Source organism: Carettochelys insculpta, chromosome 20 (genome assembly GCF_033958435.1).
Source record: "Carettochelys insculpta isolate YL-2023 chromosome 20, ASM3395843v1, whole genome shotgun sequence".
Taxonomy (NCBI): domain Eukaryota; kingdom Metazoa; phylum Chordata; order Testudines; family Carettochelyidae; genus Carettochelys; species Carettochelys insculpta.
Genome location: NC_134156.1, coordinates 10,244,199 through 10,269,748, shown reverse-complemented (window position 1 = coordinate 10,269,748; position 25,550 = coordinate 10,244,199). Strand labels below are relative to the sequence as shown.

Here is a 25,550-nt window from a genome sequence, read left to right as displayed (position 1 = left end):
CAATAGGCGTCGTTCCTCCTGCAATGAGGGTTGCTGATTTTGAAATACCGCACCTCCTATTTTGAATTTATTTCAAAATTGTGCTTGCGCAGTCTGGACACTCACAAAGTTATTTCAAAATAACAGGTGTTATCTTAAAATAACTGTAGTGTAGCCGTAGCCTTAGGGTCCACCGCCCCTTTGCTCTAATGCTGGGAATGGCTCAAATTCCTGCTCTGGAAACTCCCCTGTAAGGCCTGGCCAAAGATTCTGAGCACTGCTGAGAGGCCAGACAGACTGGAGCTGAGCCAGGCCAGAGAGTGCTCTGCAGGGGGTGTTCACAGCTGGAGAGGGGGAAGCACAATGGTGTTTCTCAGAAGTGAGACTCTCCTGCTCCAGAGCGTAGGTGCCTCCGCACTGGAATGCGCGAGTCAGAAGCAGCCTGCAACCGGCTGGGGGAAGATGCCCCAGGACAGCCAGTGTAAGCATCTCTGCCTGCTGGTTCTGTGCCAGACCTGGTGCAGGAGATGTCTGAGGAATACTGGGCATTGCCCATCGCATTGAATCCTGGGCTGCAGCAGCCCTGAGGCTGCCAAAGGAGGCATCCCAGCTGCCCCGATTTACACCAAGGACCATTTTGCCTCCAGAGCAGTTCAGAGTTGGGAGAGCCTAAAGGTGGCACACAGCCACTGGCAGGGGGCACAGCACAGCTTCCCATGCCAACTCTGGGGAACAAGCAGCAGGTGTTCTGGGTGCAAAATGACATCCCTGTAGTAGATCTTTATCAATCCCTCCAGGTACATGTCGGGCTCACCGCACAGTAGCATCAGCTACCCCCTGCCCTCTGTGTGGTATTTAGCTGAGCACGAAGTGGGTGAGAAATGCTAACAAATGGGGGGGGCAGCATTTAAAACCCACTTGGCAATGGTGGAAGTGATAACCCAGGGCCGGTGCAAGGCAAGTTGGCATGCCAATGCCAAGGCAGCTGTCTGGTTACAGCTGTGGATCCAGAGGCCAGGCAGTGCTTTGACGAAGCTGATGGGCAGATGGTGGAAGACACAGAAGAGAGAAGCAAATCCCTCTGCAAACTTAGGAAGAGAACTAGAGAGCAAAACCCAGTGCAGCGCCCTCGGAAGTCACGAAAGCCCCACACTGAAGTACATTAGAATATTTTATTGTTTTACAGTCTGTTCATGTTTTCCCAAGTTCTGTTATAGCTGCAAAGTCTCTGTTACAGTGCTGCTGCTGCTGCATTAGATGAGTGTTAAACGTATGCACTGAACAGCTAACCATTGTACTTCAGGTCCCCTTTCCTTGTTCCGTCACCCCTTCCCTCTGCTGTGCTATTGTTTCTACCTCCGTCTGCACAGGGGTCTAATGGAATTGGCACGGAGTCCTCAAAACAACACCCAGCAGGCATCCAGGATATCAACCGCACACTGCCCCCAGACCTACGATCCCAGCTCATTGCCCCCCCAGCTCCACAGCCCACATGCCCTGGCAGGAGAGTTTCAATTGGCTCAGACTGGGATCCAGTACCTACAGCTATTCAGGCCTCGATGGGTTGTCTCGAAAGGGCTTTGTCTCTTGTCGCGTTTAAGGGACATGAGGTCAGGGATGAGGCTCTGCATCAAGCCCAAGGAACGTATGGGGAACACAAAGGATCACAGGTCAGCATCCCACAGACAGCAATACAGGTGACCGCGGCAGAGGAGAAGGTTTTCGAGGGCCAGCTCCTAAGCAGTGTAACATCCAGGTGCCAGCAGCACAAAAACAGGATTCCAAAGAGTGACACACAGATGCCAGGGAGGAAGACAGTTGGATAAGGCAGGCGGAGGAGAGGGTCCTGAACTTTAGCATCCACCGAGGAACATACGGGTGACAGCTGGAGGGGAACAGGATTCTCGGATCACAGTTCAGTCTGTGACAGGCAGCAGGAAGGGACTCTAAGGAACACCTCCTGTCCCGGAGAACAGCCTGACAACCAGCTAACTGTGGGGCTGCAAGTTTCAGCAAGTGATTGCCACTTGTATGCTGATTAAAGGCGGCTCTTCCCTGATGGGCACAGCTGATCTCTGCGAGATCTGTGGTGACTAGAACATGTCTCTGAAGATGCTTCATGCTGTGCTCTCTGTGTACTGTATATGGTGCTGGAGAGTGGAGGGCCCTGGTCAATTAAAGCCCTTTCTTAGGGACCCCTCTGCACTCTACCCCACAGATCATGGGAATGCCAGCTGACGACAAGAGTGCCCTTATTGCCATCAGAGGCAGAACTAGTCATCCATTACCCGCTGTGCTGGAGCAGGTACTACTACAGCATGTCAAGCAAGGAAGTTCATGCTAACAGTGTCTCTGTGACCCAGGCAGGTGTTGGGTTAGGAGTTGCAGGCGAACAGTTTCGTTCATCACAGCTAACGAACTGGTGCCCACTGGCCTTTGCATGAGTACACGCAAGGATTTCCGTAACAGCTGGGGATGGGACAAGAGAGACCACAGGGAACACACAGATCCTGAGACTTCAGAGGAAAGGGTTCAGTGTCCCCTGTGAGGGTGGGGGAGGAGCAGAGCCTGTCAGCGGCAGCAAAGGCTGAGGCAGGTTGCTGGGTAGCTCTGGAAATGGCCTTGCTCCGGCCTGCGGGAAGGCACTCAAGGAGACGGGGAGAGTCATTGCCGACGGGACACTGCTGAGGGGAAGAGGGAGTGAAGCACTGTAGGTCATGGAGTTCATAGCCATCCCCATGGCCACGACAGGCACCGGGGAGCTGGTTCTCATCTGATTGAGTGTTGGTTTGGTCTGGTCGCTGATGCCGAATGGGTTTGTGGAAGATGGGGCGTTGAGACCTATCGGGAAAAAAAAAACCAGCATCATCGGGGTGCGGCCAACTAAACAGGAAGTTAGGGGGTTGGGTTAAAGGTCAAAGCTGGTCACCAGGCTCTAGTCTCTCAAAACATTGGGCTATTAAATTCAACTGCTAAACCAATGATTCAGGAACATTCAGGCTATATCTACACTAGAGCAATCTGTTGACACAAGTCACTGTCGGACGGTATCTTCTGACAAAACTCCTGTTGACAGATCGCGGCCGCACATGAAAGCAGACAGCTCTGTTGATCTGTTCTGTCAAGAGAGCAGCCAGGCAGTCTGGCCCCTCTCTCGACAGAACAGCCAACTGGAAGCACAGCAGACAGGGCTGCCCGGTGACCTGGAAGCCCTGTCTGTCCAGAGCATCCACACAGCATTTTTGTCAAGAAAAGCATTCTGTCTCATGGGGGAGAGGCAGACGGCCGTTGATAAAAGTGCCGAGTTCTGTCAACACTATGCTAACAGAACGCATTTTTCATGTGGATGTGCCATGAGTTTTGTCAACAAAACTCTCTAGTGTAGACATAGCTTCAGGGTTTGACTTTAGCCGAGAAATTCAGGCAGAATACTGAAAAAATTTAACTTTCAACACAGCACAAGAAGTTAAGTTCAAGCCAAAGACCCTGCCATGAGTTTCAGGCTGACCTCTGAGTTTCCAGGCCAGGATCAAACCTTTAGCATGGTTTGTTTTTCACTGTGACGCTAAGGGCGGAGCTCTGTCACTGTATACACTGCCTGTTAAATCAAGTCACCATGGAAACAGTCCCAAGGAGCTGCACGTCTCTGATTCATGTCAGCTCATGAGACATCTGAGACTCCCACCTCTCGGCCTTACAAAGCCCACTGAAGCCCTCAGGTACATCTGCACTGCTGGTAAGCCCAGGGCTAGAACTCAAGTGAGCAGCCCCTGGGTTTGTCAAATTGGCGCTTGAGCCTAGACACCCAATTGTAACCCCACGTTAGGAACTGCTGAACCCTGGGGCCCAGCCTATGGCTCTGGTATCTAGGCTTCATGATGCAGGCCCAGTTTGAACCATCTGTATCCCAGACTTCCTAGCTCCCTCTCAAAACATGGCAGCTGTACCATTTTGTTCATGGCACAGCATGGGGAAACCAGACTGCCCACCAAACTTAGACAAAGAAAGCTGCACCGTGGGATATCCACGTGGGAACTGTGGATTCTCAGAGCACAAGTTTAGTGGGGCTGCATTTATGCTGCCTGGGTTCTGTCTCAACTCTAGCTTGGCTCCTTCAGGCCTGGGGGCAACTTGGACCCTGGGTTAGCGCAAGTTGTGGGTAGAGAGATGAGGGGTTAGATCTGAGCCTGAATTTAAGCCCTGGGCTTATGTTGTAGCACAGACATACCCTCAGAAACCACAAAACATCCCTCAGCGAGTGGCCTTTCTGAGTGGGCCTAGAGCCCCACGACCCACCTGACAAAAAGGGATTATGCGACTTCAGGGTTGCGGGGGCAGTGACCAAGGAGTCCAAATTCACCAGGGAGGAGGCGGTTGGGCCAAGAAAGGACTCTGGAGTTTTACACTCTTTCCTCTCTTTGTCGGAGTCAGTAAGAGAGTCTCCTAAGCTCGTGAGATCAAAAACGTCCGGGTTCTTCACTCCATTCTGGGTGGTACTGGGAATCAGGTCGCCAAACAGGTCCAAGTCTAGAACCAACAGAGGAGACCAACTAGCAAAACAGGGAGGGGATAACGACTTTCAACAGAACAACAGACAGAAGCGGGGACTGTCACACGAGAGGGAAAGAGAATGGGGCATTCTGCATACTGAATGCACCATAAGCCAACTGACACTGCCTCTTTCTGCTCTCTGTGACTGCTGTGTCTTGAAGAATCACAAAGCGTGTGCTTGGGCTGCCTTCACCAATGCTGCTCTTTTATCCAGGGCAAGCTTTCCTGAGCACAGAGCGTCGTTGCAGGGAGTCCAGCTCAGAAGCAGCTGTCTCGGCTTCAAGAAATCGCTTCCTCTGCTCAGCAGTAGTTTGTGGCATGCATCATTGCCAGTCTCGAAAGGTAAATGTAAACAGACATTGGTTTCACCTGATGCCAAGTGTTTCTGGCTAATGGAAAAACAGTAGCTTGTGTGGACTTCACCGTCACTCATGTGCAAACACCTAGGGATAGTTTGCCTTTTCCTTAGGTGTCTCACCCAGAGATGCTATCACAGTGAGAGACTTTGGGGCCAGGAGCCTGGTGAGTTAGAGTCACGCAGATGTACACCACAATATGAAATAAAGGCACCTTCCCACAGAGCCCCAGGGAAGTGCTCACCCTCACCTGCTGACACTGTGACACATGAGCCAACTTCCTCACCATTCCACAATGCCCTATTTACCCAGTACCCCGGATCGGTTAGGAGTCGCTTACCAACAGGGCTGTTTGGTTTGACAGAGGACGGAGCCTGTGAGCTCTCAGGATCCAGCTGCTCTGTTGGCTCCGGTGGTTTCACAAACAAGTCAAAAGTGACATCATCTGAAGCTGAGGGGAAGGAAAGAGCCAGAAGGGAAGCAAGGGGAAGGAAGAGAGGAGAGGAAATAAAACAGCAGAGGGAGTCATTGTTAAAAAAGTACAAAAACAAGGCAAGACAGGCAGAGATGGGGATTCGGAGTTAAGGAGAACACAGACCACCAGAGAGAGGGAGAAAGGAATGCAATCGCTTAGTGCAGGGGTCAGCAACCTCCGGCACAGGTGCCAAGAGTGGCAAGCGAGCCCATTTTCATCAGCATGTCAGGTGGGAGCTCAGCCCTGCCCCTCCTCCCCCATGCAGCCAGGAGATTGCTCAAACAAAGGATTAACAAAAGACCAGCTAATACTACCAAACATTGCCTAACTGACGAAGCGCTGCATCTTTCTTTCTTTATTAATGAAGCTGTCGTACACAGGACTATTGGTGACTTTAAAAAGTCTCACCGGCACTCAGACCATACAGAGAGGTCAAACTTTGGCACTCCGTCTTGGAAAGGGTGCTGACCCCTGCATTAGTGAGTCCTGAAATAACCTGTAAGAATGACCCACTGACTAACCAATGCAGGTAGACAAGACAGAGATACTTAGCATGCCAGGGATGGCCACCTCAGACACTCCATGCTCTGTTTCCCCATGTGGGCCTCACGAGCATAGGTATCGCATTATGTTGTCCAGCTCCTGTAGCCTGCTTTTCCCAGGATGACTAAGATGTATTTCTCCATCATACCTTACTCTCTTCCTGCTGGTTTCCCCTTTGAGCACACTGGACAGACACTGGACAAATCTGATCTGTTATTTGGTTATTCCTCACCCAAGGGACTTTGCCGCTTTGACTATAACTCTATTTTGCATATAAACATGGCTTAAGACTGGGTCTAGGTCTCCCAGGCTGTGTCTACACTACAGCGATCGTTGGACAGAAGCCTTTTCATAAGATCCAGAAGAACTTCTTTCGTAAGAGTGCATCCACACACAAAAAAAGTAATCAAAAGAGTGATCTGCTCTTTCGAAAGAGAGCGTCCACACAGACCCTGCTTTTTTGAAAGAATGGGCCAGGGATCGAAAAATCAGGTGTCATGAGGACTGCTCTTTCGAAAGAAGGGTCCTGTGGAGCACCTAAACACATTTGCTTTTGAAAGGGGGCGCTCTTCCCGAAACGGGAGCAGAAGAGCGCTTTTGAAAGCAGCGCCCCATTCTTTCAATTTACTTTTGAATAATGCTTCTTGTGTGTAGATGTTCCGTGGGATCTTTCAAAAGAGCCCCCTCGACGCAGCCCCACTGTGCTCATAATTTAGGCTAAATTCTCCTCCTCCCATTCCTTCAGGACAGCGGAGAAGCGTGGAGCTGGCAAAGTGGACCATGCAAGACATTCCCTGGGATGGGAATATAAGACAGGTATATTCACTAAGATTTTCAGAGGGTCAATGGAAACTGCACCCCAAAAGCAGGGGGTGTGCTGATGCTGATGAGCACTGTGAAGAGGGCAGGAAGAATACTCCAGAGTTTCAAGGTGCGATGGAAACTGACAAACAAAATGAGCTGCTCTTACCTGCTGTGAGAGGTTTGTCAATGGCACCTCCCCAAGGATCAGCAGCAGCAGTATTGGCAGAAGCTTTAGTAGGTGGGGATGCCTTTACCCAGGCATCTGCTGATGAGAGATTTGAAGAAAGAGGGGTCTTCCCCCAGGGGTCAGAGGAGGAGACTATGGGAGGAAGATCCCAAGGCCCTGGGGAGGTCTGGCTGAGGGATGCTGTCATCTGACTTAGAGGATCCCCAGCAGTGGGGATTGGAGCCCAAGGATCTGCACAGTGGCCCCAAGAGGCTCCTGCTGTTTCCACACTGGGCTTCAGACCTGAAAGACACACAGGAAGTTGTGACACACAGGCAGGGAAGCATTCAACAGCACTGCAGAGACCTGAACCACAGCAAGGGGTGAGGCAAAGGAAGAGATGGGCTAGACAGCGGATGAAGAACAAATGAAAAGGAAAGAGCAGGTAATCAGGAAAGAAATGCATGGGGTAAAATGTGGACAGAAAGGCAGGACACATGTAGGAACCAGCCTGCATTTACCATTTAGCACCATTCCTTCTTTTCAGTACCCCGGTGTGGTTAAAACCTGCAGTGAGCAAAGGGGAAGGGATGGACAGAGAGAACACAAGCAGCAATTCTTACTGTGAGGTTCCCAAGAATTGGACAAGGACAGAGCTGGAGGAGAGAAGGTTCTGCCATTTTCCCAAGCACCGGCAGATGGAGAGGCCTCCCCACCTGGAATATCCCACGGGTCAGCAGAAGCATGGGTTGATGTTGCTGGCGCTGGTCCAAAAATGTCTGCCAGCTCCGCAATGGAGGACTAGAGGTGTAAGGAGAGTAAAGAAACAAGTTTAGGCTCTGGGATACCTGCTGACATTGCTCTGGGAGGGAAAGAAACTATTAGAGGGGTTTCTCCAAGGGAATCCCAAGCCTACCCCATACTTCCTGCAGAGAAGCAGCCTGACCTTACAGTTTATAGCAGGACGGGAATGGGCTGATTTCTGTAGTCAAGAAACAGAGTATTTAAAGTTGACTCCAACTCAAGCTCTAAGTCAGCAATGGACAGCTTTGGCTAGTGAGTGGGCTGAATGAGTGGCTCCGCTTCCTCTCACTGTGCCACACGACTGTCGAAACCAGGATGGTCCCCCAAGACAGGGTAGTTTTGCTGACTGCACATGCACACCTAGACTTTGCCGATGGAACCGCAGCAGCGCTCTGACTGGCGGCGGAGGCAGTGCCCAGGTCTCGCAGTCAGTGTCGTGTGCAGTCAGCGTGCACCTCTCTTCACATGTCCTCACTTTACACGCATGTGACTTCAGTGATACCGGCAGGGAAAAAACCTACGTGAGTAGAAACCAGAGCAACCTAGCAACCCTGTACACTATAAAAAGTATTGTGGGCCACATGCAGAACCCCGATGGGCTGCAGATTGTCTACCATTGTTCTAAGGGCTTGTCTGTGCTATGTGGAAGATCAACCCACACATGGTGGATCTTCCAGGGTTCAATTTCATGCACAAAATCAAACTCTCTAGAGTCAGCTGTCAGCCCCTGTACTCCTTGATATCGCGAAGAGCAAGGAAGGTTGACAGGAGAGTTTCTCCTGGCGACCTCCCTCTGAAGACAGCCAGACAAGCCAATGGCAGATAAGTTGATTCTAGGTCCAGAACTGCGGTAGCTAGAATTGCGTATCTACAATCGACTTACCTGCCTAGTGTCTACCTGCCCTAAGCGACTACAGTGCTCAATGCACAAAACCAGAGGGACAGTAAGACAGGAAGAACTCTAGTTGTGCACGGCACAAATACAGCAGAGACTGGGCAAGTATCCTCCAGCCTGCCCAAGTCCATCGTGGAGGGAGATTCAAAGGGCAAGGGGGTAATTCAGTGTCCCTGCTTAGGGTGTTAACTGTGATAGGGAGTCTTTTCTTTTTAAATCATGCAGGCACACAAAATTAAACTGCCATCAGCCAGTGAAATCACTGAATAGTCATCACATACCGATCCCTTTGACCATTACCAGTCTAGGCTAGATTGGAACCAGTGACCAGCAGATGACATGTACCCATTACATATCTCCACAGCCATCCAGATTGCCAGCTAAAGCTTTTCACCTGACTTTTCTTTGGCTTATCCTCTTCTTCCTCCACCTCCGTTCCTGGGTAAGTTTCCTCCAGGGCCCTCTGAAGCAGGGAGTCCTCTCCTTGATTTGCCCTCACTTCCTGCAGTCAAAATGGACAGTGCACATGTCTGGGGTGTGAACAGTAAGGACACAGGATAAATGATCACAGATGTGCACTGACTCTGCAGCGAGACCCAGGTCAAGGAGTTGCTGTATGTTACAGTTTTGGACATTAGCCAGCAACACCCTGGATTTATTTTACTGATGTATTTGCACATTTCATGATAATTCCACCGTTGGGAATGTCCAGCGCACAGCCTTGAGAGGAGAGAAAGTTAAGTTTATAGCGAAGCAGGTGCCAGGAGCAGAAGGACTGGGATATACAAAGACACCAAGCAAGGCAGGAAGCTGTACAATGTCCGATACTCCAAAGGCAGGAAGTGAGACTCCAAGAACAGGTAAGCGCCCTTTGACCTGCAGCAGGCGGGCGGGTGGGCGGGTACCTTCTCATGCTCCTCTTTGCTCAGGCTGAGCGCTAACTGCAATTGAAATTCTTCATCGCGTCTGGTGGCTGGAGGAAGCGGCTGCTGCCAATGAAGGAGAACTGAATGAAATTGCTGCTTTGACCCCAGGCATCTGTATTTGCTGACAAATGATGCCCCCTTCCCCCCCTGTAACCATCTTTCTTTCAGTTCCTCGCCTGTGATATAGTAAAAATTTTAGTCAGCCTTATCCAGTCCTGTGTTACTACTCAATCATCCATTTAGCTAGTCAACTTCTCTCTTAATATCTTTTCTTTCATCCATTCATCATCCATGCACCATCTGAGCTCCTCTCTGCTCTTTCCTCCAGATACTCATCAGTCAGTCTCCTCTATTTTCCATGCATCCATTCACCCACCCACTGTCTTGTTTGTCTGTTCATCTGGTTTTTTAGCTCTCTATCAATCTGCCCATTGAGCTATTCCTGGAGGGACCAGTGTAGATGCTTATGGTTTGAAACACTAACATCTTGAAATCACAGGTTTGACTCCTGGTCCAGGTGATGTTTTTGAGCTATAGAAGTGTGTCATTTCCTATGTGTCATTTCCTATGCATGTGAGCTGTCCTTACCCATATGTAGAACGTGCAGCTGCATATGGCAGCACTAGGCCATAATATCCACCCACCTGCCTCTTTCTATTCCTGATCTGTGTGCTTCCTTTGGAGAGGTTCTAATTAACTTAAAAGTGAAAAAGCCGGCCAAAGCGATTAGCAGCATATTAAACCCGTGAAAGAGCCAGTCACGTGGTAATGAATACATTTAACAGGCATTTCCACTCCAGGTCTACGCAGTTGGTTTCTGAATTTGCTGTGTTTATCTATAGGACCTTACTTTAAAATTTGCTTTAAAATGATTTCATCAATGTTTCACATCCATCACCCCGACTGTCATCGGGTAAAAGGGCACCAGTTTAATAGCAGTGCATGGGGCGCAATAAAGCCTAAGGATCTCCCTACACCAACCTCCCATTGTACTGCATGAATATAAAAGATCCCATAGCACTTTTAAGAAAAGGGAAGGCTTCAGCATCCTTGATCAAAAATGTTCCATCCTCCCACCTTGGCGCCACAAGCTGGCTGCTGTATTCCACCAACACTGTCTTGTAAAGTACGGTGGGATCCTTTGGGATGAAAGGCGGTATATTAATGTAAGATGTTGGGTACCTACTGTTCTGACATGCAAATCTCTTGCCACTTCAGGCTCACCTGAGCCCTTTAGGGTTTTATCTTGTCTTGTGTTGTGTTTACGGTTCCAAATTCGGTTTAGACTTTTAGCTGCCTGGCCTCTCAGTCTCTAGAATCACACAGCTTCCCCAGTGATGCTGTGACCCTTCTTCCCTTTGCGGATGTCAGAGTGTATCAAACACAGCACTGGCAACTAAACACTTTGCAAACTGTGCAGGAGTTCAGTGGATGCTTCTGCTGTTTTATCTTTAGCACATCTTCCTTTACTACCAACAATGAAAGAATAACAACGGCTCCTTGCATCGCTATAACAGTTTCAGAGAATCGAGAGAGCTCTGAAGATATTACTGTTTAGTACTTGATACCCTTGTGATATCAGCATGAACCCATTTTTCAGATGAGAAATGGAAGTCGGTGTATCAGTGATACGGCTCGTAAGAGAAACCAAGACCTCCTTATTCCCACGCATACACTTACAACTAGGGACCATATTTCTTCTCTCAAATAATGAAAAAACTAAACAGACGATGTGTTGCAATAAACTCTGTCCCTCTTTTGATCTCATCACTGACTGCTGGAACAGTAGGAGTTCTAAATTAATCCAAACAGGCACACAACACTCCAGTGAAACACTGCTACAGCTTCTGTTGGAAGATATTTCTGTCTTCAGCGTAAAATGCCACCACCTTGGGAAGCCCCATTATACCATGGATCAGTCTTGCAATGGAGACAGGACCTGACTGCATTTTGACCAGGTCCCTGTATGCTGAAGACTTGGATTTGGTGAATGGTTTGGGCCCTTCTACCCTAAAAGGTCAAACATGCAGATGGGACCACTGCTACCAGGACCTAAAGATGCACGATCACATCCCTGAAGAATCCATCAGTGAGGCCTGGTGGAATGAGAGCTGAGGGAGTCAGGGAGCAGTAGAAGAGGACTATCTGCATGAAGCAGCATGGCTTGGATGCAGGACTGACTCTATGGTCCTATTACTTGGAGCGTGTGGGGGGAAGCGGGGTTACCTTGGGATTCTTGGATGTGATTATTTAAGAAAGAACACAACCCTCCAGGAGTGGAAGGGCTAGTTAGACCCCTGAAAACTCTTGGATTTTAAGAGTTTAAGAAAGGAAAATGTGGCTTCTGTGTCAGTGGTTTGTTGTGATTTAGACCTTACATGACTCTCCAATGTGCCACTGTTCCGTTGTCTAACACTGGATAACTTTGCACACATATTTTGACCTCTCTGACAAGAATATGGGGCCCCTTGAAGGCCATTTGCGGTGAGGAACTAATGTCCCCTTTGCCCCTCCACCTCATTCCCTGGGTCTGCCTGGCATGCCTACATGGGTGACTCTATTTGTCTCCTCTTTGACTAGCACATTCCTTCAATGCCATCCACAATAGCGTCCCTGGCAACGTCTGGGAAGCTACAGATAGCTACATTTCTGGGACAAACATAGGGACACAAGTTCCTTTAAGCCCATCAAAGAGCTTCCAGGAAGGGAAGGGTGGGAAACGGTTGCTCAAAAACAGTAATGACATCCATGTGGGGCGCAACCATAGAACCAGCCAGGTTTCCAACTACCATGTGCAGCTCCTGCATGAAGAGGAATGCTAAGGCCTAGAGACAAGCCTGGCACAGACTGGACTTCAGCCACCAGCGTCTAAGCCAGAAGAAAGCATCAAAGAGACACTTTGGTCCATCCTTCTTTTAAAAAACAGACGACCATGAGGCGAGAAAGCCCTGACCCTGGAGGTGTCACACAAAGGGTGGTGGTGCCCCTTGGTGGCTTTGTCCTCCTCAATTATTATCAGTATTGTTACAGAAAGGCACTGCCAGTTGGCATTAATATCCAACTGTGGGTGTGTAAACAAACAGGCTCTGCTGAGAAGGGGAGAAGCAGAACAGCTGATAAGAGCATGGGAAAGCGTATGAAGGATATACACACTAGGTTGGGAGTCTGGAGCTGACAACCTAGCGTAAGAACATAAGAAGGGCCACACTGGGTCAGACCAAAGGTCCATCTAGCCAGTATCCTGTCTTCTGACAGTGGTCAATGCCTGATGCCCCAGGTGGAGTGAACAGAACAGACAGTCACTGAGTGATCCCTCGCCTGTCATCCACTACCAGCCTCTGGCAGACAGAGGCGAGGAACAACATTCTTACCAATCCTGCCTAATAGTCATGGACCTAATGTCCATGAATTTATCTAGAGAGCTGGGAAAGACCCATTAGGTCATCTTGCCTCCCCTCCCCTCCTTCCTCCCTGGCCAAGACAGAACCGCTTTCTGCTGGGTCTTCCAGAACTTTGTCTGGCCTCCTTTGAAATGACCCAAGTGACTTACTCAAACAAACACAGTCATGTGGAAAATGCTTAGTGATCAGATGCACACATGCCAGCACAGCCACATTCAGATCATAGCTAGTGCCACAAGTGCACAAACGAGTTCTCCAGGATGTTTGCAATTGCTGATTCAGAACCTATCCACCCCAGGGGACACAAGCCCTCTCTGGCATCTGCCAAGGAAATAACAAAATCATTCTGGGCACATCACCATAAAAGCCTTCCTGGGGACAGTAATAGAATCAAAGTAATTTATACTTGAAAGACAAAGGGTGAAACCCTGGCTCCACTGAAGTCAATGGCAAAATCCCCAGTAACTTCAACATCAGGATTTTACCCAGTGTGTTCAGAGCAGCTGGATTACATGTGAGCTGTACAGACTGCTGATTCCACATCTCCACACTGTGTTTTGTTGCCCTTCCTTGAAACCACCTGATGGCACAAGGAAAGGGACCATTTATCCACCACACAGAAGAAAGGATTTAGGTGAATCACATCTAGCTTTCTAAGAGCATTTGGTATCAACTTAAGAGGTATAGTGCATGCACCTGCTCATAGACTCCGTTGCACGCATAATGCATGAAGCTGGCCAGCCATGGTGCAATAAATCTTCATCATGCCACGATATGCTGACCTGCCTTGTCTGTGTGGAGCAGACAGTGAGAAAACACCATTGTGTACGCTAGCATGGAGGCCTAGAAATCTCTTGCCTTACTACAGGCTGAACCTCTCTAATCTGGAACTCTTGTTCAGCAACATCCATCAGCTGGCATGATTTTAGTTATCTGGACAACCACTTATCATGGGTGTAGCCAAGTTTCCTGTGATCCCATAAAGTTTGTTTCCAGTCACCAGTCCTGGCTCTCAGTGTTCTGTGCTGTTATTTACCTCTTATTTACTCCTAAATGTCTTCCAAGAGCCCAGGAAGCAGTGGAAGTGTTGGTAATGCTGCTAGACAATACTGACCTCCTGTGGTCCGGCAAATTCGCTCATTCAGGTCCCAAGGGTGCCAGACTAGAGAGGTTCAACCTGTACCATGCTCTCAGACTTGAAGGCCAGAAAAGCCTATAGTGCTCACCTGGCCTGAGCAGCACATCTTAGGCCACAGGACCTCACCCACTGTCCCCTGCAATAGACTCATCACCTGTGGTGGAGTTACTGGAATCCTCAGAACTTGATTTAAAGAGCTCAAGTTGGAGAGAATCTGCCATTTACTCTAGTTCAAACCAGGCAGTGACCCGTGCCCCACACTGCACAGGAAGGCACTCTGACCTGGAAGGAAGTTCTTTCCTGCCTCCAAACAAGGCAATGAGTTAGACCTTGAGCATGTGGGCAAGACCCTGAGAAAGAATTCTCTGCAGTGATGCAGAGCCCTCTCCAGCATCTGTCCTATCTCCTGCCACTGGAAATATTTGCTCCCAGCCATCCTGGAGGGGCCACATGCCCCTGCAGACCATCATACCACCTTGCAAGAGAGATGCAGCAAACGTTACCTTCTCAGCCTCCTCTCGGCTCATGGCCAGGGCAAGCTGTAACTGCAGCTCCTCCTCTCCAGTTGTCTGGGGTCTTGCCTGTTCCAGGTCAGAGGTGAGCCGAGGAGAGGAGGAAGAGGCTGAGGTAAAAAACAGGGAAAGGTCAGGCTGAAGCAGGACCAGTGGCACCGACAGCCACAGTGGGTCATGGGCAAAGTGGAAGGAGACCCCCGGGTCTTTGCCCCTTCTGGGGCAGGGCCAAGGTCAGACAGGGAGTGACTTAGGGCAGTCAGCACACAGGGCACAGTGCTCTGCAGCATTTCAAAGGGGCCCTGAGACAACTGCCCCCTTTGCCCACCCCTTTTGCCAGGCCGGAGCAGAAGGAAGGAAACCAGAGCCTCTGGAGTTAGGATATTTCTAGGGGTCTGTCAGCAATAAATCACCCATGCTCTCCTCAATGGGCATTTCTGCTCTCCCCTCATTCCCACCACCCAGCGCAGGCCACAGGGCAACTTCCCTGGCTCCTCAAGCCACTAATGTGATGGAGCACTCAGAGAGACATTTTGCCTTTGAAGGGCTGGAGTCTGACTACAGACTGAGCTAAGGAGACGGGTAGGGATTGGGGTCAGGATGCAGGTGGACCCACTGCCCGTCAGTGTCCTAGGACTAAAACGGTGCCTGTTTGCAGGGATTATGTCAGCACAGGAATCTTTACACAGTGGCCAGGAGCTCCACACGGTAGAATCAAACCGGCCAGCGTGGTGGGAGGAAAGGAAACCGCGGAAAGTATTTGAGGCGAACGTCCAAAAAAGCAGCATCTAGAGGAGGGGTCAGAACCTCTCCGAGGTGGAGTGCTGAAATTTGACCTTGTGATCTCCATGTAAGGTCTGAGTGCCAGTGAGACTTTTTAAAGTCACCAATAGTCCTGCTTACAACAGCTTCATTAGTAAATGAATGAAGATGCAGAGCTTTACTGTTTAGGTGATGGTTGGCAGCATTAGCTGGTCTTTTGTTAATCCACAGGCAGCCTGGCTTCAAGCAAACTCCAGACTGCATGGGGGAGGAAGGGCGGGGCTGAGCTTTGCCTTGTGTGCTAATGAAAATAAGCTCACGTGCCACTTTTGGCACCTGTGCCCAGGGTTGCTGTCCCTTGGGATAGAGAAATGCTCTCCAGTTGGAACCTCCTAACATAAGCAAACTCCTGGCAGTCAAGACTGCACGTGTGTGTGGCGCTTCCTTCAGTTCCATGTTCCTTTGTTTAGCTACCTATTAATGGTGCCATCAAGATAGGAAGAAAGAAATTCTGTGTCCATTAAGATGTAGAGGCACAGCCTTGGCTTTTGCTCTCAGAACACCCCGCGCACATGAGGATAGCTCAGAGCAGGGGTCAGCAACCCCCCAGCATGAGTGCCAACAGTGGCATGGGAGGCAATTTTCATTGGCACGCAAGGCACCTCCTCCCCCATGCAGCTGGGAACTTGCTCAAATCCTGTGGATTGACAAAAGACCAGCTAATGCTACCAACCACTGCCTAAGCAGTAAAGCTCTACATCTTCATTTATTTATGAATGAAGCTGTTGTAAGTAGGACTATTAGTGACTTTAAAAAGTCTCATTGGAAATTACATAGAGATCAAAGGGTCAAATTTCGGCACTCTGCCTCCTCTGCCCAGAGGAAGACCAAAAGTCTCCCACCCCACCCCATGATACTGAAACAGGAAGAAAACTGCTTCACTGTGGACACCATTGGCAATGGGGCTAGAAACGATCAGAGACAGGTTTTGAGCCTCTGTTCAAAAAGACAATGTTCTGGGTGCAGGGCCGCCAAGAGAGACAAGACTGAGCGCAAGTGATCCTTCGCAACCAAAAACACCCACTGCCCTGGGGTCAGCCACACCCCCAGTCCCTGCACTGCCCATGGTCTGTAGCACAGCTGCACTTACAATTAAAAGAGGACGGAGACCCCCTCGGCCTGCCGTAGTCATCTCCATACTGTGACGTCCCCCTGCCACAGGAGAGCTGCTGGCTGCTGCCAATACCCATTCCCTCAAGGGACATGCGCTCTTTGGTTTTCAAGGCATGAACCCTTTCCTGCCTCAGCCTCTCCTCATCCTTCAGCAGACCCATGACCTGCTTGACTTTCTCCCGCACGTTTATGCCTTGGTCCTTGCCGTCACGGTCCATGTACTGAAAGTCCTTCAGGGTCTGAATGGTGTAGAGGTTCTCCCGGCACTGGTGGGCCACCTTCTCCGATCCAGTTTTGATGAGGTAATCCAGCAGGGTCAGCGCCTTGTACACATGGCGCCAATTCTTGCCACTGTCATTCAGCCGCCTCCAGATCATCCCCATGACCTCTGCAAACGCCACCGTGTTGAAGGTCAGATCGGCAATCTCTGACATCAGAGAGCTGGGCGGGCCCCAGGGGTCATTGGAGGTCGCCTCACGGACCTTGATCTCCGCCTCCGAATAATTGTGCACAATGTTTTTTACCTGCCGGCGCAAGGCAGAGGTTGTCATGGCTGAAACTTGCAGAAAGTCCACCACTGGCAAGGAAGGCCTGGGGAATAAACAGTCTGGTACCTAGTGCGGGAGTCACAGCCCCAGTCTAATCAGTGCAAGAGCTCCAGTTTGACAGAGTTTACACTCATCTGGAAAACAGACAAAAAGCGTTAGATGCAATCAGCAGTGAAAAAAGGCCCCCCTCTGCATTTCCAAAGCACTTCCATTGCTCTCTGGCAGCAGCGCCAGCAATTTTCACCTTTAATGGGTATCATTAAGACACATTAAATGTAATGTGAAAAATTATAATACTTCTATTCCACACCTCCTTGTATTTTGTAATAGCCGTGCTGCTTATCACAGCTAAAGGCAGAGTCACTTTTTTTATTTGGTAGACATGAATTCAAAGGAAAAAAAAACACATGGGAAATAAATGGTTCTCATGGTTTCTCCAGATAGCTCCACTTGCATTCTGCAGCAATATTGGAATTGGTGTCTACCATGCGAGTCTGGAAATGGAAGGAACCTTGAGAGGTCATCAAGCCCAGCCCCCTGCACTCACAGCCAGGCCAAGCAACATCTAGATCCTAAAAATAACCATCTAAAAATGGCACCTTCTTCCCCCAAAGAACTGTTTCCTCTAGTGGGCTTGTTTAGTTTGGAAAAGAGAAGATTGAGGGGGGACATGATAGCAGTTTTCAGGTATCTAAAAGGGTGTCATAAGGCAGAGGGAGGGAACTTGTTCTTCCTTGCCTCTGAGGATAGCACAAGAGGCAATGGACTGAAATTGCAGCAGGGGAGGTTCAGGATGGACATTAGGAAAAAGTTCCTAACTGTCAGGGTGATCAAACACTGGAACGAATTGCCAAGGGAGGTGGTAGAATCTCCATCACTGGAGATATTTAAGAAGAGGTTAGACAGATGGCTTTCAGGGATGGTCAAGAAAGTGCTTGGTCCTGCCATGAGGGCAGGGGGCTGGACTCGATGGCCTCTCGAGGTCCCTTCCAGTCCTACTCTTCTTCTATGATTCTTCTTCTTCTTCTTCTATGATTCTAGATCACTGGCAGGCACCCGGCAGCTCATGGGCTCCATGTGGCCCAGCGGGGTTCTATGTGTGGCCTATGAGGCATTTTGTTTACTACTGACCATGCACAGGGTTACCGGATTCTGCTTGTTTCTTTCTGGTGAGTTGTCTTCCTGCCAGTATTATTAAAGTGACACACACATAAAGCAAGGGCACATGAAGTGAGGTGTGTGCTGATGGCATACAACATTGAGAGCCACGCATACCCTCTGCATCCAATCTAAGTGCTGCTATGGTTCAATCAGCACATCCCATGAATTAGGTATGTAAGTGCAGTTAGCAAAACTACCCTATCCCAGGTGAGCATTCTGGCTACAATGACCTTGCAGCCCACTGGAGAAGGAGGGCCACTCATGCAGACCACTCACTAGCCTGGGTTGCCCATTGCTGCTGTAGATATTAGGTCACATGTAGTGGCACAAGTAAGTTGATACTGTTTTTTCTCAGTGGCAACACATGATGGGAGAGGGAAATGGATTCCTTTCTGTTGATTCTATTCATCACCAGAATTGTTAACTAAGCTCCAAATGCATCTGGGTTAAATTCTGCCTTTGGTCCAGCGTTTCTTAAACAACGAGTTGTGGAACACTGGGTGTTCCATGAACAACTCACATGTGTGCTGCGGCGGTATAGCAACCAGCACTGACATGCAGCGCATGTGTATATTTTCTGTTATTGAAACCAGATCCAACGTTACTTCCTTATTGCTACAATACCTGAATAAATTGCTTCATTTTGTTTTTGCTGGATATGTTGTTGTTTGTTTGTGGGGGGGGGTCTCACAACAATTTTTTTGAAGAAAATAATGGGTGTTCTGCAGAAAAATTATTTTGGGGGGTTCTGTGGTCTCAAAAACTTTAAGAAAAAATGGCTTTAGTCTACCCGGTTTTTTATACTGGCGAGGATGGACATGAAGGAAAAGAAAAAGGAAAGAAAACCAGTGTGACTCTTAGATCCCAGGATTCATTGGCAGAGCTTGCAGTCAGAAAAAGAGCCACCTTTGTAGAAGCAAGCTCAGCAGATGTGCTTTTGAGAAGCAATAAATGAGGAATTCCCTGCTCTTGTTTCTGCACTCAGTTGCTGAACTGTAATTTTTCCCCTGGAAAGTATCCACAGTCTTCTCCAGGTAGAAAACAATTGGCTCAAGGCCAAGGTTAGCAAATCAGTTTGGAAAAAGAACGTTTTTCCCAAAAAACTGTACCCCACATGCAAACTAACTGTGTTCTGAGCTTGTAGGCTGCTTCTGGATCCCAGCAAGGGAAGCAGATACTGAAATGCCATAAGAGAGCCTGTTCTTATGACATGTCCTACCAGCAGCAAAACTGCTTAGAGATGACAAGATTTCAGATCCAGTACTGCGCACTCAGGCATTTTGGGGAAGCACCCAAATTTTGAAGGGCTCGGGCAAGTCAAACCAATCATGTGAAGGTCAAGGCCTGAGAAGACTGGGATTTTTCAGACTTTAAATTGAGCTTTTCAGAGCACCTCTATGCACCAGGGGATAAATCATGGCCCCACTGACATCCACAAGAGCTTTGCTGTTGACTTCAATGGAGCTGGGTTTCACTGTGGGTTCAGGTGGAGTCCGGTGCAGGAATTCTGTTCAGGCTCTCTCTCCATCCTGTATCCCTGTAGAGAAAGGGCTGGCAGGTCCACAAAACCTTTCCCTCCCTTTCCTCATTTCTCTCCTGGCATTACTGAGGTAAGCCCCTTTTCTTGGGGTGGACACTGACGTGGGCCAGTGTAGCTGACTGTGGGATACACCATGCAATCCTCCCCCTCACGGTCTGCGCACATGAATGTCACACAGCCCCTGATGTCTGACACACAGGAGGGTAAAGTTTGGATGTAGCATTTAGTGGTGTATACGATACAGATGTGGTTTCAGTCCAGTTCCTGGCTGTCCACACCACACCTCTTGCTAGCCAGTGTTCTCTCTTAGCTGAGTGCTTGGGCAGCCTCCAGGAGGGAGTCAAATGCCAGACAGCTGATTAGCAGAGTGCCCAGAGCTGGCAGAGTGTGATTCTACTGGTGGTGCACATCAACACATGCTTCAGTGCACATAAAATTTATTCTGCACAAGAATGGAAAAAATTAGAGGGAACATTGGTGTTAATGAGCCACCTCAGCAGAGAACCTGCACATAGACTGGGCCATGGAGACCAGAGTGACTGCTCCAAGGCAGGGTCAGATCATTCTGGGGCAGGAAATTTGCACAACTTTTGCTTGTCCCCTAACAATAACCTTAAGCATTATGCACACGTTAGCACAATTAGTCCTTGCCACAGAAAGGCTAATTGAGACACAGAGCTCGAGTGATACCCAGCAAAAGCCAGCATGGCAGATCAAGATGAGGACACACTAGGCTCTTTCCTTGGCCAGAGGCTCAGCCCTTCAGCTGACTTTGCCTCATGCTGCCCCTCTGCCTGTCCTGCAGAAAGCTCCGGCCCTTTTCAACAACACAGAACTCACCACAAGCTCTTTTTAAAACAAGCGCCTTCCCCACGCGGTGGCTCTGGCATGTTCCTGCTGTGCTGCAGCCCACTTAACTGCTAAGGTTATAGCCAAGCAGAGGTAGCAGGAGATAGAGGGGTGGAGGGAGAAATTAATTTGATAGAGGGTAGAGGTGGTGGGTGCCCAACGATGGGAACGTTTTACATTGAATTAGTATCGCTTGCAAGCATGTGTGCGCGCACACGCACATGCACATACACCACATGCAGAGAACCTGCCCAGCCTCCAGACCCATAGGGACAGGACTTGCGCATCTAGCAAGTAACTCTCAGTCCTGTGACAATGAAATGGCAATGCCTGTTACAAGGGTGTTTTCAAAGCTCCGCCACCAACAAGGAAATTGGGACCTGTGACTCCCCACCAGTGATAAGGACCCTAAGGGATGCTGTACCGCACGGCGGGGGCGGTGTTGATGTTTTAACTTGTCGTTTAATTCTCCTCTGAGTAATAGGGAGGGCCTCAAACTCCTGGAAGTGGTGGGGGGAGCAGGGCAAGGGATGTCCCCTCACTTCAGTTCATTGTCATGGAAGCAGCATAAGGTTGTCTCCTTCTGCTCTGCGGAAGAGGGGAGAAGGGCAAACCACAGGTAGCAAAGCTGCCCCAATGGCCTTCTGCTTTGCTTGTGCTCAAGGCCAAGCTTAGCATTCTAGCCCCACCCCATTTGCTTCCCCTGCTTCCTTTTAACTCTCCAGCCCTGGCGAAAGTACAGACACAGCCCAGCACCACCACACTGACCCAAAGAGAGGATGACTATATTTGACCTTTCAAAGAGGACACCCCTGAGCGGGAGTGCATCTATATCAGTATCCACCCGCTCCCCTTGCATTAATGTACTACATGTACTAGAACACAAAGATACCGATACAGAAACACTCCCTCTCAGGGGTGTCCTCTTTTTATTATGGGAACCCTATCCAAAGAGCAAACACAAGCCTGGCCTGTGCTGGAGCCCCTAGCCCAATTCCACACTGACTGGGACCCCCCAGGTAGTGGGTTTGCCCCTGACCCTGCACTCCCAGCAGTGGGGTGACACAGTGATTTCAGATCTCTCCTCCCAGCTTTGCAGCCTGAGAGGCGACTGTGCAGAGGTGACCACTCCCTGGAAGTCAGTTGTTACATCTTTACCCTTCCTAAGTGACTCAGCTGTAACCTTCATGAGGAATCTCATTTTCTACATGACGGAGTCGGGCCTGAAAATAGCTTCATGTGAACACACCCACAAAGAGACATGCATTTCCCAGCACCTTCCATTGAAGCCAGTCATGCCCTAGAATTGCTCCATATTGCTCAAATGGACAGGCCCTGCCTCTGCCTGGGTAGCCCCACGGCATGAGTGAGACACAACCAACCCCTCCGCAGGGCTCCCTCTAATTTTTTTCCATCAATGGGTGGAATAAATTTTGTTATGTGCCCCAAGACAAAAGGGAATGTGCACCACCAATAGAAACACACACTACTGGCTGTGCGCGCTCTGCTAATCACCTGAATCGCTCCTGGGTGGCTGCCCAACCACTCAGCATACACGAGACACTGCCTCAGCCAGTGCAGGCCTCACACTCACTGAGGTGCAGAGAGAAAAAACTCTGTAGAGAGGGCTCACAAGACTAAAGAAGTTTCTTTCAAGATGTTTCATTCTATTGATTTCCTTTCCCAGCCCAGCCCGCTTACCGTCTTTAGCTCTTAGTAGGGCGAAATGCCAGTAAAATGACTGCAACCAGAGGCAGCAGTGCCCAACAGGGGTGGGGGGGAGACATTCACTTCTCACGGATTAAAAACAAGGGAGCCAATCAAAAGTCCTTCAGAATCAGGATCAGCTCTTTCCCTTCTGTCTGCCACAAGGTGACTGACAAAGTTCCACCTTCCCTGCAGCAAACGTGCAGCTTTGGCTGACTAAATTCTCCTGTGTATCAAATCCTGAGCTCTGGACGTTCTTTCTAGCTCCCAGCAGGTTCCCTTTTCAGTAGAAGCCCCCAATCTGTTTCCCAGTGCACCCACTAGCACCAGAGTATGGCAGGATTGCTCTGCTGGCAACAGGAGCTGTCCAGGCAATTATTCACCTGCTTGCAAAACTTCCCAGAAAGTTTTCAGAGTTCAGAGAAGAAGGAAAAGTCGGGCCTGGGTGGCAACGTGGAGGAAGGCCGGTGTTTGTACCTGGAGGACTGCCAACGGTGGTAAAAGCAGTGAGTTTTATCAAACACAATATCCCCAGGAATATAAAGGGAGTGAAACAGAAACCGCCCGGTAGATAAGGCAGCACCAGGCAGCCTGGTATGGAATTACTGCAGTGACCTTGAGCAAAAAGCCATCAGGTGGAGAGAAGGACACAGAGGCTCGGCTCTGAACCAAAGGGGAAAGGAAAGGGCCTGGGGAGGCAAAGAGGGAGAGACTGGAGCAAGAGGAGACATGCAGAGAATGACAGGGAAGGGAGAGGAACGAACCATGAGGGGCGGACAGAGAGTGATAGGGACAGAAGTGTCAGCAAGAGGCAACGCAGAGGGGGAAGGAGAGAGGAAGAGGGGAAAAGCGTCAGGAAGGTACAGGGCCTTCCTTCTGGGGAGAACACTACCCACAGCCAAGAGCAGCAGCAGGGGAAATCCAAGTAACACAGGAGCAGTGTGAGGAGTCAAAGGCTCCATCGCGGCTGCTTTGTGCTGGGCCAGAGACGCTGCTAATAAACCCACAGCCAGGTCCCAAAAGGCCACTGCCATGGGCTGCCTTGTCCGCTGTCCAGACCACTGCGCACCAGGCTATCAGGATAGCGTGGAGAGCTGAGGGAGGGGGATAAGTTACAGGCACACTAGGAAGGACTCGGACTCTTCTTACAGCTGAGGAAGGTAAGGGAGCCAGAGTCAGGGAGGGAGGGGAAGAGCGGGAGGCTGGCTGCAGAAGAGTCAGACCTGTCGAGAGCCCGGCTAAGCCACAGATTAGGACCATGCTGACACGGGGTCATGTAACTACATGTGGGCACACACAAAGCACACACTTACCCCTCGGGCTGCATACGCTTCCATTCAGACCTGTGTTCGCTTGGGAAATCAGACAATCCCCCCCAGAAGCTTCTCCTTCCTTCCCAGACCTCTGTTGGGTCCTCCTGGAAAGCTGGATCCTTCTCCTGTGTTGGGGAGGGGTGTCTCACCGGGAGGGGGCACCACCTCTTTAAGAGAGTAAGGGAGGGCCCAGTGCAGGTGTGTAGAGGAGGTCGGGGCTGAAGGCAGCCAGCAGCCCAGGGAAGTCTGTTGTGCTGAGTGGAAATGACCACAATGCTCAGATGACCGGTGTCACACTGGCACCAGGAGGGTGGGGGGAGGAGGCAGAAGGGGGAGTTGGCACAGAGGGAAGGGGTTGGGTTTAAGAGCTGGGGATGCACTTCAAGCCAGCCCTGACCCTGTGCTGTTATCCATCTGGTGCTGCATCCCTTCTGAGTGAACCCCCGCCCCCCAGTCAGCCAGTACCTGACTGGGCAGGTTGAGGGGAGGAAATCAGGGAAGGGGTTGTCTCACCTCAGGAACTTCGGGCTGCCCATGGCAGGAGGGCCCGAGCTCTGCAAAACAAAACAAAAAAAATGCTACTGCTTTGCCAAACTAGTGATGAAAATCAAAACGTGCTTCACTGCAGTCTGAGACTCCAGCGTCCAGAAGCTTCCTCCCCACCCCCACCTCCTCCAACTTGCCTCCCCCTCACTCTCCTGAGTACCACAGGGTCTGAGCCCCAGACACCAGCGCAGCAGGACACCGGGAGCAGGAGGCTTACCTCTGGCGCTGGCTTCCTCCCGTCTCTGCAACTGAGCAGCTCTTCCTCTGCAGTCAGCAGACGTCCGATCAGCCCTTGTGCTGTTCCCTGCAGCTGACTGTCCAGGCGAGGTGGTGCAGGTTCAGTGCCAGAGCTCCTATACCCATCCAATCCAGACAGGGCAATGTCACCTCCCTGCTGCTACCCCCAGCATCCCTGGGGACCAGACGGCATGTGCTGGGAGATGGATGGGGAGAGAGCTACGCTGCAGACCATTCCCTGAGAACCAGAAATCTTGCTGCTTCTTGCCTGGTTTGGAAGTTGCCAAGCTGGCTGGGCAGGTCTGTCCTCAGCTCTGCCAGGACACAGGAAGGACTGGCTGCTCTCATTAACCCCTTCTGGACCACAGATTTTACAAAAGCTTTCAGTTCCTCTGGTCCCAGCAGGATGTGCCCCTCTGAAGCCCCCGGCGGCCACCAGAGACCTCACAGCTCTCTTTAACTCTTTACTCTCCGCATGCAATAAGGAAATGACAGTGGCAGCCTTTGGCTGGGACTGGGAGGAGAGATGTTGACTATGCAGGAAGCGGAGGATGTTTAAATGCTCAGTCACTGTCCCCTTTGGCGTCCAGCCAGCCCCCCCCCCGCCCCTTTTTTAAGCCTGCATTATGTAGTCTAGGCCTGCAGATTCCTCTGGACTCCCCCAGCTGATCACAATGCAGCCCAGTGGCATCCCAGCCCCTTTTCCATCGCCTCTGTAAATCTTTTACAGGCTCTCTAGAACAGCCTCTCCGACAGCAGCAGCCCTCCGTGGGCCCTGAACAGTTGTAGGAGCGAGATTTCTGGCTGTAATGGGGTGGCCCTTCCCTGAAGAGCTACCGGAGTTTGGCTCACTGGATGAAATCACAGAATATGTCATCGCTCGTGCTGTCACCATCTCCACCCACACTCTCCCAGCCTCTGCCTATTATTTTAAACACTGACAGGATTTCAATTTTCAAGTATTAGAAATCCCTGACAGTTCTCAGCAGAGAATGCATCTTCTGTGCAGAGACATTCTGGTGGGTAGTCAGTAATTAATTCCCTCCAGTACCCCCCCAACTCTAATGATGCACAGAGTGGGAGCACTGAAAGCAGTTGCACCTGTGCCCTCCCCAAGCCAGGCCAAGACATGTCAATGAGGCTATTCATGTTGAACTGAGACAT

General features: G+C 50.1%; 1 protein-coding gene and 1 long non-coding RNA gene across 7 annotated transcripts; one reads left to right on the top strand and one right to left on the bottom strand.

Annotated features, from left to right (window-relative positions):
* Nucleotides 1-2,327: 2,327 nt before the first annotated feature.
* EPN3 (epsin 3) lies at nt 2,328-24,644 on the bottom strand. 6 transcript variants are annotated; one of them, XM_075014815.1, is made up of 11 exons: nt 24,367-24,644; nt 24,117-24,157; nt 16,463-17,167; nt 14,542-14,660; nt 9,479-9,562; nt 8,968-9,075; nt 7,498-7,675; nt 6,875-7,177; nt 5,227-5,337; nt 4,276-4,506; nt 2,328-2,820 (listed from the first exon to the last, which is right to left on the bottom strand). In XM_075014815.1, the coding sequence occupies exons 3-11, from the start codon at nt 17,034-17,036 to the stop codon at nt 2,498-2,500; spliced, it is 2,031 nt and encodes a 676-aa protein (XP_074870916.1). In that variant the 5' UTR covers nt 17,037-17,167; nt 24,117-24,157; nt 24,367-24,644; the 3' UTR covers nt 2,328-2,497. The 6 variants fall into 6 exon arrangements, with proteins under 6 accessions (XP_074870916.1, XP_074870920.1, XP_074870918.1 ...); XM_075014819.1 differs by having other exon boundaries at nt 7,591-7,675; XM_075014817.1 differs by having other exon boundaries at nt 9,479-9,559.
* Nucleotides 4,537-7,535, top strand: LOC142023653 (uncharacterized). The gene is made up of 3 exons (XR_012648278.1): nt 4,537-4,872; nt 6,650-6,720; nt 7,422-7,535. It is a non-coding gene; the product is annotated as an uncharacterized LOC142023653 (long non-coding RNA).
* Nucleotides 24,645-25,550: the final 906 nt, after the last annotated feature.

Excerpts from the sequence above, each read along its gene's own strand:
- EPN3 (XM_075014815.1), bottom strand. The coding sequence starts at position 17,036 with ATGACAACCTCTGCCTTGCGCCGGCAGGTAAAAAACATTGTGCACAAT. Across the intron at positions 7,178-7,497 it reads CAATTCTTGGGAACCTCACA|GTCTGAAGCCCAGTGTGGAA; the intron begins GTAAGAATTGCT and ends TGTGTCTTTCAG. Across the intron at positions 5,338-6,874 it reads TGACAAACCTCTCACAGCAG|CTTCAGATGATGTCACTTTT; the intron begins GTAAGAGCAGCT and ends CCTTCCCCTCAG.